The sequence below is a fragment of the Octodon degus genome, unplaced genomic scaffold (assembly GCF_000260255.1).
Source record: "Octodon degus isolate 3935 unplaced genomic scaffold, OctDeg1.0 scaffold00077, whole genome shotgun sequence".
NCBI classification, from domain to species: domain Eukaryota; kingdom Metazoa; phylum Chordata; class Mammalia; order Rodentia; family Octodontidae; genus Octodon; species Octodon degus.
This window is the reverse complement of record NW_004524653.1, coordinates 7,602,034-7,617,113: the sequence shown is the minus strand read 5'-3', so window position 1 is coordinate 7,617,113 and position 15,080 is coordinate 7,602,034. Positions and strand designations below refer to the sequence as shown.

The 15,080-nt window shown below is 48.4% G+C and overlaps 1 protein-coding gene across 2 annotated transcripts in view; it reads right to left on the bottom strand.

The window, feature by feature from the left end:
• The window catches only part of Ube2v1 (ubiquitin conjugating enzyme E2 V1), a 35,609-nt gene extending 20,535 nt beyond the window's left edge, over nucleotides 1-15,074 (bottom strand). For both annotated transcript variants that reach the window (XM_004636043.3, XM_023720688.1), the window contains exon 1: nucleotides 15,015-15,074. In XM_004636043.3, coding sequence (XP_004636100.2) covers nucleotides 15,015-15,036 — 22 coding nt within the window. In that variant the 5' untranslated portion in view covers nucleotides 15,037-15,074. The remainder of the gene's footprint in view (nucleotides 1-15,014) is intronic.
• Nucleotides 15,075-15,080: the final 6 nt, after the last annotated feature.

Here is a 15,080-nt window from a genome sequence, read left to right as displayed (position 1 = left end):
GAGAGAGAGAGAGTGGTGTGTGTGTGTGTGGCCAGCTCAGCCCACCAGGGGGCGGGGCGGGCTGGCATGTGGTGCTGGGGGATTGAACCACGGTCCCTGATGCCTTGCCAAGCTTGTTCTAATTAGGTGCTTTAGACCACTGAGCCATCTCTCCAGCCCCCATAAAGCTGAGAATTTTAAAAAATGTTTATGTACTTAAAATAAAACGTTATATGATGTGCCTTAAGATAAACTGCATTTCCCAAAGAACACAAGAGAATTAGTGAGAAGAATGCAGCTGCTTTGCAACTTTTACTTTACTTACTCCAAACAGGGAGCATGAAGAACTGAGGTGGGTGGGAGGGTGTCCTGCCTAATGGGGGCAGTTACTCTGCTCAGGACAATGACAAACATCTGTAGGCCACAACCGGATCATGGAGCACCACTCACAACATCTGCAAGGAGGGTCACCTAATTGTGCTCAAATCTTCCTATGAGCAGGGCTAGGGAGGCTGCTTTAAAAAAAGAAGTTCTTGGGCTGGGGAGATAGCTCAGTAGAATAAGTGCTTGCCTGGCAAGCACAAGGTCTTGAGTTCAATCCCTGGTACCACCAAAAAAAAAAAAAAAAAAAAAAAAAAAAAAAAAAAAAAAAAAAAAAAAAAATCTTTTTTTTTTTTTTTTTTTTTTTTTGCGGAACCAGGAATTGAACTCAGGCCCTTGCTCTTGATAGGAAAGCGATTATTCTACTGAGCCATCTTCCCCACCTATACACAATTATTTAAAAAAAAAAAAAATTCTTTGGAAATCACAGATCCCACATTTAGCCCAGACTGTTTTTTGTACTGGGATGAACCCAGGGCCTTCAAAATAAGCTACACACCAAGTCTTTCATTAATTTTTTTAGGCAGGGTCTTACTAAATTGTCAAACTGCCCAGGTTAGGCTCAAACTTTCAATCTTCCTGCCTCAGCCTCTCACAGTACTGGAATTACAGGTGTGTACCTCCTCAGACCATATTGTAAATCCTTCAGTTTGTTATAAAGGTAAGTAAAGGCTTTTTGGGTACAAGGAATCAAACTCAGGGCCTCCTGTTTGCCAGGCAGGTGCTGTGCTGCTGAGCTGTATCCCCAGCTGGAAAAGACTGTTAAATGGTGGCACCGAGCAGTTTAGTTCTCTGTTAACCTTTACTTAGCTAAGTCTTAAAGAATTTAAGTTTACAAATGAGAACACTTCTAAAGTAGATTTAATTTTAAATTCATTTTTTCTAAGCCATAAATTTTAATTTTCAGTCAGAAATTGATTAAAAGTTTGAAGAACAGGAGGAGGCAGCAGGAATCAAAATTTACAAATCATGGAGCAGCTCCTTACTGCAAGTGGCCAGCAGCTTGCTGAGCATCCCATGCTAAGGGTACTACGTTTTCATAAGAGATCACAGGGGCTGGTTCAGGGGGCCTCAAACTGGACTCAATGCCACACGACAGCCCCAACATCTACTTCCTGCTGGACTGCAGATGCCTCACCAGCTTGGCAAAATCCCCACCATAAAGCCACACGTCCTACTTTTGGTGGGATTATCATCCCACACTCAAAGAACAAAGCAGGGACTTCCCCTCAGAATATCGTGTCTCCATGTAGAAACGAGGTATACACATCCACAGTTAAAGTTCAGTGAACACACAAGACAGAAATATAACCTACCACAGAGCACTGTTTCGTGACTTCTGAGGCCATATAAACTGAGGAGCCCTGAAGAAGCTGGGCCACACCGATAAACTACTGGGCCTTTGAGGATGCTCAGTGGGGGAGCTACATATGGCCCTGGGCAGGACCAGAGCAATGGCAAACGGAGCCCCTGGCGAATGGGTGGGGTGAGCTGGAGGGCTAGGGACCACATTCAGGATGGCCACTGCTACTGCGGAGGACCAAAGGCATGAGCATTCACTGGCACCAAATCAGCTGTCATCAGAATTCTTACAAGCCATGCGTGGTGGTGCATGCTTGTAATCCCAGTACTCAGGAAGTGAGGCAGTAGGACTGCTGAGAGTCTGAGACCAGCCTGGACTACAAAGTGAGCTCAAGGCCAGCCTAAGTTGCATAGCGAGACCCTGACTCAAAAAGACAAAGAATTCTTATAAGCCTGGCTGGTAAGAAGAAGGAATGTTAAGAAATTTATGCTAGCCCTCCTTTTCTTCTACTGGTGATTAAACCCAGGGCCTCCCAAGTGCTAGACTGCTTGGGTGCGTGTGGGCGGCAGGGTGTCCTACCACTCAGCTACATCCCCCAGCTCTTTAAATTTCTATTTTGAGACAAGGTCTCGCCAAACTGCCCAGGCCAGGCTTGAACTTGTGTGATCTCACTCCTGAGTAACTGGGTTTACAAGCATGTGCCACCCTGCTCAGCCAACAGCTCATGTTAATGTTCACCACTGAGATGGACTGATTTTACAATATGGGAGAAGGCTTGCAAAATCAACACTCAAAAACCCCAAGACCCAAACTGGCCTCAGATAAACATCTGCTGGGGGGAACACCCCCCCCCCAAAAAAAAAAAAAAAAACCCAGCAAAAAAACGGCAAAATGGGCTGCAAGTTACATTTTATTACACAGCCGATCCACGCTTCCCTTTGTGTAGATGGGTATCTGCAACCTTTGTATGGGGCACACATGGAATCATGAACATAGGACAGTTGGTCTACCTTTAAAAGATGAGGACAGAGTGTTGGCTATCTGCCACAGATCTCAATCAGAAGATGGGTATAGTGGAGGGTGCCAGCAATCCTAGCTCAAGATGGAGGATCTCGAGTTCAAGGCCATCTGGGCTACACAGAGACCTTGTCTTTAAAAATAAATAAATAAATAAATAAATAAATAAATATCACTATATTCGGGGAAAATTTCTATTTTTCTGTAGAGGATAAGAGGCACAGACGTAGGATCGATTTTTTTGGGTGTGTGTGTGTGTGTGTGTGTGTTGAGAAAGGATCTCACTATGTAGTCTGGGCTGGCCTCAAACTCACTGCCTCAGCCTTTAAGTGGTGGGATTATAGGCATGCACCACTATGGCTGGCAAGGGATCCAATTTTGACTTCGTAGGGGAGAGGTGCTGCCAGAAATCAACCCCAGGGCCTCCTGTGTAGGCAAGCACCCTCACACTGAGTTACCCACCTGCCTCTCTGCGACTTCTGGAAGCCTAGCTGGGAGTTTGAGCATGTTACCTTGAGCCCCACTAAAGGAGGGTTTACAAAGTCACCTCTATAGGTGGCAAAGATGAGTACTGTACATGAGGTTACAACCTGGAAAGCACGTCGTTAAGCTTGCTTAATTTCTTATATCAGCACACACTATCTGCCCTGAGAAACCAAAACCAAAACCCAAAAAAACTTCATTTAACCCTATGTCCTCTTCCAGCTACCACCTGATTTCTTTGTTCCTTATCACCAAACAACCTCCAAAGGGATGTCCAGACTTGTCTGACTGCTCACCCTACCATCATGCTCTTCCCTTTCCTGCACCTTTTCCAGTCAGCTTTCCCGCCCTGTCACTCAACACGGGCACCAAGCCCCTCTAAACCACATGGTCAGATCTAGTCTTCTCACCACAGCCTGACACCTAGGGGACACCTGCTGACCTCCTCTTCACCCCCACCCACTCAGCCCAGGTCCTCCTCTTCCTGGCAGCTCAGCCTCACTGTCCAGGCCTCCATAATCTGGCTGTGGGACCTCAAGGCATGGTCCCCCCACCTGTGCTGCGCCACCCTCCAAGTGACTTTACCAACAGGGGCTCCACAGAAGCAGATGTGTCCTCAGTGTACAATTCCCATTCTCTGCCTCTGAGGCCATCGATCACTGTTTATTCGTATTTTATGTGAGACTGGGGGTTGAACCCTGACCCTTTCCACTAAAATACATTCCAGCAGGGTTTCGCTAAGTTGCCCAGTTCTGGCTAGCGCTTAGAATCCTCCCACTTCCACCATCAAAGGGCTGTGATTACAGGTATGGGCCACCACCCCCACTTTTGTGCCTAATAGTCCTTTTGCCTAAAACACTTCTAAAACGGAATCCTTTGTAATCCTTCGCCAAAACTAACTACCCTCCTCAACCTCTGTATGTGGCGCAAATATTTCTTTTGGCTGCAAATCTCAGGTCATGATACAAAACCTTTTCCTCATACCCTCCACCCAACCCACCGTCAGATCTGCTCATTTTTGTCCTCTCCACCCCATCACTATGGTTTCCACCATCTCAGTTTCCTAATTGGCTTCTTGGTCCACCTAGTTCTACTTTGTCTGTTTTTAACAATCCTGTTATTTTTTTGGAGACAGGGTCTCGCTATGCAGTTCAGGCTGGCCTTGAGCTCATTTTGTAGCCCAGGCTGGTTTCCAATTTGCAATGATCCTCCTGCCTCAGCCTCCTGAGCGCGGGATTACAGGTGTGCACCACTATGCTCAATTTGGTTTTTTGTTTTTTTTTTTGGTTTTTTGAGAAAGGGGTCTTACTACATACCTTAACTCAATGTGTTGCCCAGATGGCCTCAAAATCCCAGTGATCATCCTATTTTAGCACTCCAAATTCTGGGATTACTACATGAGTACATGAACATAACTATCCTTTTAAAGATACAACAGCTGTTATCTGGCTGGTGAGACAGCTCAGCAGACTAAGAGCCGGTTTAGGCAAGTGCAGGGACCTGGCTTCAATCCTTGGTACCACATGCTGGGCTGGCCCTGTCCCTGGGTGCACTGAGCTGGCCACAGAGACTGGGCACGGTGGTGTACATCTGTAATCTCAGCGCTCAGGAGGCTGAAAACACGAGGCTCACTATGAGTCCGAACTGCGTAGTGAGACACATACCAAATACAACAAACAAAAAACAAACAAAAATAGGTGTCATCACTTCCCTACTCTAGGCCAATGCAACTAGAATACACCAGACTCTTGAGCTGAGCAATCCTAGCTCAAGATGGAAGATCTCGAGTTCAAGGCCATCTGGGCTACACAGAGACCCTGTCTTTAAAAAAAAAAAAAAAAAAAAAAAAAATCAATACATTCTGAGGAAATCTCTATTTTTCTGTAGAGGATTAGAGGCATAGATGTAGGATTGTGTGTGTGTGTGTGTGTGTGTGTGTGTGTGTGTGTTGAGAAAGGGTTTTACTATGTAGTCCAGGCTGGCCTCAAACTCACTGCATCAGCCTTCGAGTGGTGGGATTATAGGCATGCGTCACTATGGCTGGCAAGCGATCCAATTTTGACTTTGTAGGGGAGAGGCGCTGCCCGAGGTGCTGCGGAGCCCTCACCCCCATGCTTTGCTAATCCCATTTCCTGCACTCGTTCCCACGCTTCCTTCCCCTTTCCCTCCAGCCATGCTACACTGCTGAAGAGGCGAGGCTCCTTCTGCCTTTGCACGTGCCTTTGTTCCGCAACCTGGACTCTGGCCCAGCGGTGTGGATGGCTGTCCAGTTCCTCTGATCCTCCATCTAAGGTCTCACTTTCCAGTCTCTCTCCTTGCTTCCTTTTTTTCTGCAACATGCACTGCCTCCTGACCTTTTAAATACCCCACCTCCACTGTGTTGGTCACTGTGTCTCTCTCATGGCCACACAAACACTACTGAGTAGAACCTTCTACATTCCCCACAGAATCTGCCAACTCCGCCAAAATTGCTGTGCCCTCCACAGCAAGCGGTCATATTCTTGCTGAATGAATAAGTAGCTCGGTGTTGGGCGTGGGATTTCAGAATGAATAATCCTTAATGATACAAACTTCTAAGGAGTTTATTTATTTATTTAATACAGAATTACCTGTTCAAATTTTTTTTAAATTTTTTATTTATTTATGTGTGTGTGTGGCCAGCTCAGCCCACCAGGGGGCGGGGCTGGCTGGCATGTGGTGCTGGGGGATTGAACTGCGGTCCCAGTGCTTTGCTGAGCTTGTTCTAAGTAGGTGCTTTAGACCACTGAGCCATCTCACCAGCCCCAGGAGTTTATTTCTAAAGATACAACTGGGAAACAAACAGCTACAGCATCATTAAAAGGGAGTCTAATATAATTATCAAAGAAACAGTGTAGATTCTGAGGACCAAGAAAAGTAACCTCAATATAACAATCTTTTTTGTTTCTTTTCTTTTTGGCGGAACTGGGAATTGAACTCAGGCCCTTGCACTTGCCAGGGAAGCGCTTATTCCACTGAGCCATCTCCCCGGCCTCAATATAACAATCTTAAAAACCATTAAATGTTACCTTACTAAAAGCCAGGCAAACGACATAAGCCTCTCTGAGTCCCCGCCTCCAAGAACCTCTATAAGTCTGCACTCTATCTTCTACTTTCTCTTTTTTGTTTTTTTTATCACCCGTCTCACTCACTCGCTGAGCCCTTGACGCATTCAATCCTGCCTCCCCAGAACTGGTATGCTGTCTGCCATACAATGAAACTCAATAAATGTCTCGAGGTTCAAGAAAGAGCACAACCTTTCCTCTCCTATTGTAAATTAATTCTTTCTTTTCTTTTCTTTTTTCTTTCTCTTCTTGACAGGGTCTCACTATGAAGCTCAGGCTGGCCTTGAACTCACTTTGTAGCCCAGGCTGGTCTTGAACTCAAAATGATCCTCCTGCCTCAGCCTTCCAAATGCTGGGATTACAGACATGCGCCATCATGCCTGGCTCCTATTGTAAATTCTAACAGTCTGATGTGACTAAAACACTGCACACTGGTGCCATACAATTCAGATATTTAAATTTTATTATGAGATAAGTTAAATTGATAACTATATTTACTTTTTAAAAATTTTTAAAAAAATTTTATTTATTTATTTGTGTGTGTGTGTGTGTGTGTGTGTGTGGCCAGCTCAGCCCACCAGGGGGCGGGGCTGGCTGGCATGTGGTGCTGGGGGATTGAACCGCGGTCCCTGTGCTTTGCTAAGCTTGTTCTAAGTAGGTGCTTTAGACCACTGAGCCATCTCACCAGCCCTATTTTTACTTTTTAATGATTAAAAATTTTAGGAAACATTCTATTTTTAATTCAAATGAAAGTGGTTTTTTTTTTATGTATTTAGTGCAGGGTCTATAGGGTCTCATTACATAGATCAGACTTGTAGTGATTCTCCTGTTTTCAGCCTCCCAAGCGCTGGGATTACAGGCCCACCGCACCACTCCCAGTCTCAATCAAGACTCAGAGAGCTTTGGGGGCGGGCTGGCACGGCTTGGGGTGTCCAGGATTGAACCTCAGCCCCTCTCTCTGCCTAAGCAGGCATTTGAGTCAGTTGAGCTATCTGCACCTCACTTGAAAAGTGATTTCTTACACAAGTGAAAGGATTCTTCACTATAAAATGAACTTTGTTTTCACAAACTACACTGTTATATCTCATACCATTTAGAAACTTCATACAAAGCTAATCAATATTTTCTACAAAGCAGAAGAGCACTTCCAAATAGCTTAACCACATTTCAGTCCTGGCACTTCAGGGGCTGCCTCTGGGATATAAATCCAACTATCAATGTTCAAAAGCTCTTGCAGGCTTAAAAATTTATTAGTCAGTAACCACCTCATCTTATCCCAAATGAAGTTTAAGTGAAAAATCATGGTAAATTTGAAAACAAAACATTTCAGTGAGAATAAAAAAATCTTATTCCCACAGTATTTTAATCAACTATATCAGCCTAACTTTTAAAATTTCAAGTATTTGTCAAGAGCAGCTGGAAAAACAACAGCAGTCCTGCAAAACCAAGAGAATCACAGACTATATAGTTCAAAGTGTACTAAGAAAATCTGTATCTAAGGATAAGTACAATTAAATAGACTGCAACTATTAAAAGTTCACTATGAAATGTAAGCTAGAATATGTTACAATAACTTCAACAAGGTGCTAAAATATCGCAGTAACCCAAAACCTTAAAAAGACAATATTTGTTCCTATTACTTCAGAATTCTTTCCAGAGGATTTTTCCTGGATCTGTGTCAGTATCAAAAGCCATCAGTTATTCTCTTGGCTAAATATAAACTTAAGCCAGCAGCTGCAGGATTTTACAAAGAAAATATGACAACTAAGTTGGAAAAGCATGAATATTTGATAGATTTTGACACCATGGCAGAGTAAAACACTGAATGCAGTAATCTGAGGCACAGAAACATATTAAAATATTTGTGGTACAAAAAAGGATTTTGAAGTCCTTTAAAACATCTTTTAAAGGACAACTGTGGCCACAAAGCAGTAGCTGTGGTAATGGGAATCTCAGGAAAGCCCTGGCCAGGCCGAGGCCTACTCTGTGACGGCTGGGCCTCCCGGTTCTCCAGAAAAGCGCGCTGCTGCTGCTGAGGTGGGTTTGGGCGTTCATCCAAGGAAGTCGGCGAGCTGAGCTAGGCCTGCCGCTCCCACTTAGGGAAAGGAGGCCTGGGGAGAGGGGGGCACCACAGTTCTATGTGCCTGCAAGCAAGAGATAAAGGTGAGGGCCTGTAACTTTGCTCCTGAGCAACCAACTAGTCTGGCTGCCTCCTGGGTGCCTGACAGAGGAGTACCTTTCTCACCTGCAGTTGGGACCCCATCTGGGAATTTGCTCCACCCAGGCCTCCAGAACCTGAAACCGGGCACGCCCAGCAATGTGACAGGCTGGCCAGTTGGTTCTCAGGCTGCCCCGCTTGGGGCTCACTGCTCTAGGAGAAAAACCTGTGGCAACCTAGCATTCTTTGCGGTCCTACGTTACATGGAACAAGTGGTGATAGAATGCGTGACCCTGAACTGCTCTGTTGTTAGTGTCAGTGAGGACCAAGGCCAAGGATCAGATTTTCTTGGAGACAAAGTATAAGCTGTGGAAGTGAGTCAGACCCTGGGGAGGATAAGAGTGCGCCCTGTGATGATAAGACACCTACTTACCAGGGCCAGGAGAGCTTTCCTTGTGAAGGCCCGAGGCCACTTCGCTCTGCCCCAGCAGATACGGTTTCTCCACACATGGACTTTATATCCACAGGACTCCAGATGAACTCACTGCAGCAGTCAGCAAGTACTTTCTGAGCACCTACTATTATGTTAGGACTGTGCTGGATGCTAAGAGATTGGCGAGAAAGAGGCAGGATCCTGGGGCTGGGGAGATGGCTCAGTAGAATAAGTGCTTGCCTGGCAAGTGAAAGGGCCTGAGTTCAATCCCCTGTTCCACTAAAGAGAGAGAGAGAGAGAGAGAGAGAGAGAGAGAGAGAGAGAGAGAGAGGATCCTGTCTAACAAAAAGGCATAAGAAATATGTGAAAAACCACAGGTAAGGTTGTGCTTTAGGCAAGAACAAAGAAGCAGCTGGGACAGTGACTAAGAAGACAGCGTGGGCTGAGGTGGTCTGGGCTGAGGTGGTTGGGGTAGCCTTCATGGGGAGCTGCAACCTGAAGAACGAGAAGCAAGCAGGCAGGCACATGGAGACCAGGGACTACAGCACTCTGGCGGGGGCAGGGCACAGACTGAGGGTGTGGGGTGTGGGGTGTGGGGTAGCGCTGTGAGGGCAGGGGGCAGCGCAAGGCTGCACAAGGCCTGCCTTGGAGGCCTCAGGAAGCCTGACTATATTCTAAGTGCAGTGGGGAGGGCTTTTCGAAGGAGAGCGCAGTCTTAACGTTAATTCTGCTTCCTGCACAGAAAACATGCCAGAGAGGGCAAGGCAAAGCAAGAGGCTTTTCCCTGGCTTCCAGGTAAGAGAAAGGGGGTCTTGGGTAGAGACAGACAACATAGAGATGGTGAGGAAGATGTGGCATGTATGCCAGGGTTATACCTGGCGGACTTGTGACATGGTGGACATGAAGGCGAGAAAGACTCCTGCTGGAGGGCCATTACTGTACTGTCTACCCAGAGGGAACTACCTGGCCAAAGCTGAGAGGTAGGGGCGCGGGAGTAGCTGCACTGGTCTGGAGGGATACGATGGCCCTGGGAGAAGGTGGCCCCACAAGCCACCTGCTCTGTGCCTCAAGCTAGTCATGTCTGCCCCAGGCCTCAGTTTCCTCAACTGCACAACAGGTATTTGCCTCAAAGGCTGTGTGACAAGTGAGATAATGCATCTAATGTGACACTTTGCACACAGTGAACTCTCAAAATGCAAGTTCAAAAGTCTACAGGCTGCATACCCACAAGGACGAAGACCTCCTTTGTGATGTGGGGGGTGGGCGCTAAAGCCGTGCAAGAGCAAGTTACTCAGAAACTACACAAGAGAGCTTCCTTAAAAACCAGCCTTGCCCTTGTCAGAACATTACCTGAAGGGGATAAACTGCAGCCAGGGATGCAGCGAAAGGGCTCCTAGGACAGGGCAGACACTCTGTCCAAGAATAAACCCTCCAAGACTCAGGGGAGCACAGGCTGAAATCTACACCTATTTCCTTCCTAAGGAGCAGGCGCAACCCTGGAGTGGAAATATCTGGGCTCTGGTCTGACCATGGCCAGAGCAGCCTCAGCCAGGCACCAATCTCCTCAGCGATACTGCGGGCCTGAGGTGTCCCCTGGTTACTCACTGGGCTGTGGGGAGAAGAGCTACAGAAGGGCTAAGGCCAAGCACTGGGAACCCTCTAGAGCACGACTCGTGATGTAAGGGCAATTAATATTGGGGAAAGGGGAAAAGGAAAAAAAAGGCAAGAAGGAAAAAATGGAAACAAAGCTTTGTAAATGAGGGGAAGAGGGGTTGAAGGGAAGGTAGGAAAACTGGGGGGGATCAAGTCAAACCGTGTACAGGTGCAAATCTCCCATAATGAATGTGATCATTCCGTATACCTAAAATATGCAGATAAACAATGAACAGTATCCCCAGTAATGTGCTGTCCAGTACTTCAGAGTTTGTAGTCCACTTTAATCAAATTACTACACTACACAGTTACAATTCCAGGAGAGGTGATAGAGGGGAGAAGTGACGAAGGAGAGGGAGATGCACAAATATGAATGGGAATGAAGAGAAAGAGGAAGACCAGGGAAAGAATGTGGAGAAGGAAACTGATGGCCCTAGAGTGAAGGTGTAAAATAAAAAAGAGCAGCCACAGTGGTGCACACTTGTGATCCCAGTACACAGGAGGCTGAGGCAGGAAGATTGCTGAGACCAGCCTGGGCTACAAAGTGAGCTCAAGGCAGCCTGAACTGCATAGCAAGACAGTCTCCAAAAGACAAAAATTAAAATGAACGGTGGCAATCCCTTATCAGGACAATAGCTTGTGCATCCGCCCTTGACAAGTTTCTTTGGGTAAGCACATGTGAGGCAGTTCTTTTGAAGTAAGGCCTGTACCGCACAAAAGGCACTTAATTATAATCAACAAGCAGTGGCTCAGGGAGACACGTCGGAGCCGAAACTGAGCTTCAGCTTTCCTGGAAATACCCCGAGACAGAAGGGAAGAATATTTAGCTTGACTGCCTATATGGTTCAATTTTCTTTTTTAAAAAAATTATTTGAGGGGCTGGTGAGATGGCTCAGTGGTCTAAAGCACCTACTTAGAACAAGCTAAGCTAAGCAAAAGCACAGCGACTGTGGTTCAATCCCCAGCACCACATGCCAGCCAGCCCCGCCCCCTGGTGGGCTGAGCTGGCCACACACACACACACACACAGACACAATAAATAAATAAATTTAAAAAAAATTTATTTGATACAGGGTCTTGCTACACAGTTTAGACTCACAGTGATCCTCCTATCTCAGCCTCTCCAGTGCTGGGATTACAGGCGTGCACCACCATGCCCAGTTTTGGTGGCCAGCATGGCATGAGGTACCAGGGATTGATCTCGGATCCTTGCACTTGCCAGGCAGGCACTTGGACCACTGAGTTATCTCCCCAGCCCTGTGGCTCAATTTCCACAGCTATGGGCCTGCACCCTCTGGGGTGTTCCCTATTACCTTGCTTTCCCCCTATCACTCAGCACAACCTTGCGCTGCAGAGCCAGTATCTACCTTCTTTTCAAATAAACTTTGCCACTACTTTCTTCTCTATTCATTCATTTCTTTGTTCAAGATGACAGTAAAATAAAAAAATAAATTTCCACAAGCTGGATGTGCGCATCAGGCCACTCCTATGTATGTAAAATCACAGCCAACAAGGGCTTACCCTGGCACCCAGTTTCTGATTAGCTGTCAGGGAAGCCTGTTGGCTGCTGGGTAAGAGGAAGAGCTTGGTGGCCATGGGCCACCGCATCCTGCAATCCTGGACTGACACAGGAAGGAGTTGTAGCATGGCCGTCCTGGGGCACTGTGGTGGGCTTTTCAGAGTTCCACACTCTAGGACCTGTGCAGAAATCTTACTGGCAGAACCAAGGGAAATGGGAAGGTGTAGCAGTCATGAGCTGACAGCAGTGACCACAAAAAACTATGTCCAGCCCTTACATGAACTCAAAGGCCTCGCCGTCACTGTACACATGGGCACAGATTACTCAAAAAGCACTCTGAACGCCAGCTGTGGAACACACCTGACCGCCTTCTCAGGGTTAGGGAACAGAAAGCCTGCACACTCCAATTAGGTTAAACCAATCAAGATTTTTTTTTTTATCTTAATACTCTGTGCCCACTGCCTGAGGGCATAGGTCAGATCTTGTCCTGACTCTTTTTCTAAGGCATTCATTCATTCATTCATTCATCCATTTGACAAGTATTTACTGCATGCCTACTTCCTATCAGACTCTTGTTCAATGGTTTCCCCTTACTCTGGCTAAAATCCAAACCACATCTCCCCAACTCATTTCAACAAGTAAGTACCAAGGACTTTTTATTGTTCTTCAACACACCAAGCTCAGCTCCAGCAGAGGGCCTTTGCCCCGCCTACCCTTTCCTACTCTGGCCATGATACGCGCTGCAGGGCTGGCTCTTTTGCCATCATTTATCTCAATTCAAATGCCACCTTCTCAGAAAAGCCTTCCCTGACTCTCCAGCACATCAACATCCTCGCAGCTCCACTGCTGAGATCATCGCACTTATTTACTTCCTTAACGGCCTTCTGATTCGAATGCAAACTTCAAGACGGGGACAAGCCATCTGTTAGGTACTTAAAACAGGAGATATCTGTTGGATAAACAAATGTTTGGGAAGCTCATTTGGGGGCATCTCAAAGTTGGTCCTGGGTTATCTAAACCATGCCAAGTGCTCTCCGGTGCCACTGGATAGCAGCTGCTAACGTTTTATCTGGCTGCTGCAGCAGTTATGAAGTACTCTTCAACTGGTAGGGCCTCACAAGTCAGAATGAAGTAGCTGTTAAACCGGACTGTAGGTGGCCAATCTCAAGGGGCTGCAAACCGCGGAGCTGCTTTAGCACTGCAATCCTGGCTGCCAAGGGCGACACGCACTCCCCAGTTCATAGCAACTGGCAGGGACGTTACTCTGGTGAGACGCTTCCCCAGCTGTCTGGCCTGACTCAGCCTGTCTTCTGGGAGTGCCTGTGGCAATGTCTTGGTAAACGAACTGACTCAGCATTCTGCCAGCCAAAACCAAAACCTAGTTAAAGGATGCAAGGGCTTCTGGATGCTCCAGAGACCCTACTGCTCTAAATGTAAGCGGGAGGTTGTGGAGGGCTACCTCAGTCAGAGGCCCTGCATCCAACTCCTTTTATTTCCACCCTATCAGACAAGAATGGCTCCTTGGGTACGGAAGGGAAACACCCTGGGAAGGAGGATTCCCCTAAGCACGGCCCCTTAGGCGACCAACTCTCCTCCAGCAGTGCCGCTGATGCAGCCTAAAGCACTCCAAGGCCTTCAGTACCCAGGCTGGTCCTGCTAGCTACACTGGGGAAACACTGTGGCCCTGTCTGCTTTCCCATTCTCATCTCACTGGGGAGAACTTCCTTGGCCAACATGACTGCCAAGGACCGGTGGGTGCAGCCTCATCAAAATGGGCACATCTAATCTTCCCCCAATCCTGCACTTGCAGAGTCTGCCTCGCCCCTCATCAGACCCTGAGGGACCCGCCCCACCAATGCCCACTTCACTCAAGGCATCCCGTGGTACCTCTGTGAAAGCCCTGAAACAGACGCTTCGATTTTCATCCTCCACCCACCGGCTTCCTTTGACCTGCCGGGGACTGAAAGAGCCCCTCCTCTCCCCACTGCCTGTCCTTCCCCAGTCACCGGGCCTTTCTCATTTCATCAGTTCCTCTCCACACTCCAGCCCAGCCAACGGGGAAGTCAAAGTCGAGCCCATGTAATTGTTTCAGGTCTCCCAAAGGAGTGGAAGGGAGGATGACCTCACGAGATACTTCTGGGGTCTACTTCCCTAGTCAATACTGTAAGATTTCATTGCTAGGGCCTTCTCCTGGTTGGGGTCCTCCCCCAACACCCCACCAGACCTCCCAATTCACTTGTTCTCTCCCGCCCAATATTCCACTCCACTCTCACCTTGTCTCCTGAAACCTAATTTTGAGGAATCCACCTGTCTGCTCAAACAGGGAACTGAGGTCATTTCACCCTCGATCGTCTCCTGCGTCTGGCTGCGCGACCCCTGCTGCTGCTCATCCTGTGCAGACGCCCTTAACTCCCCTGGAAGCAGTCACCCTGCGACTTTCCCCGTAACCAACACAGACTCGCTCAGCTAACTATCCCCAAAACTAAGCCTGGAGCCGGTCCGGCAGCTCAAGGGGAATCCTCACAGCCACTCCTCGGGAGCTCGTCTCCTCGTCCCATCCCGCCGGAGGGGTTTCCCCGAGGTCCCCTGCTGCAGACATCCCAACGCGCCCCCCTCGCCCAGCAAGAGACTTCCGTCTGCTCTACGGCACCTGGATCCAGGGGACCCCTCGATCCCACGACACCTCCCCGGAGCTGCAGGCTCGCCGCTCGCCCCTCGCCCACGCCGGCCCCCAGCAGAGCCGCGCGCTGGACCTTTCCCCTCTTCCCGGCCTCACGCAGCCTGGGGAGCCTCTGGGCCTGGCCGCGCCGCCCACAGTCCCCAGGCCCCCCGCCCGTGCTTCCGGCCGCCGCCTGCTCCTCCTCTCCCGTCGGATCGCCGCCGCGGAGCCCCGCGGACAGGGAAGCCGCAGAGACGCGCGCCGCGCCGCAGGGGCCTTCGCGCGTCCTCACGTTCCGGCCCAAGCCCGCACCCCCTCGGCGGCCGGGCCCGGCGCCCCCGCTCACCCGAGCCCGTGGTGGCTGCCATCTTGCGTCGCTGGAGCTCCAAGGCCGGCCCCTCCTTCACCCCCC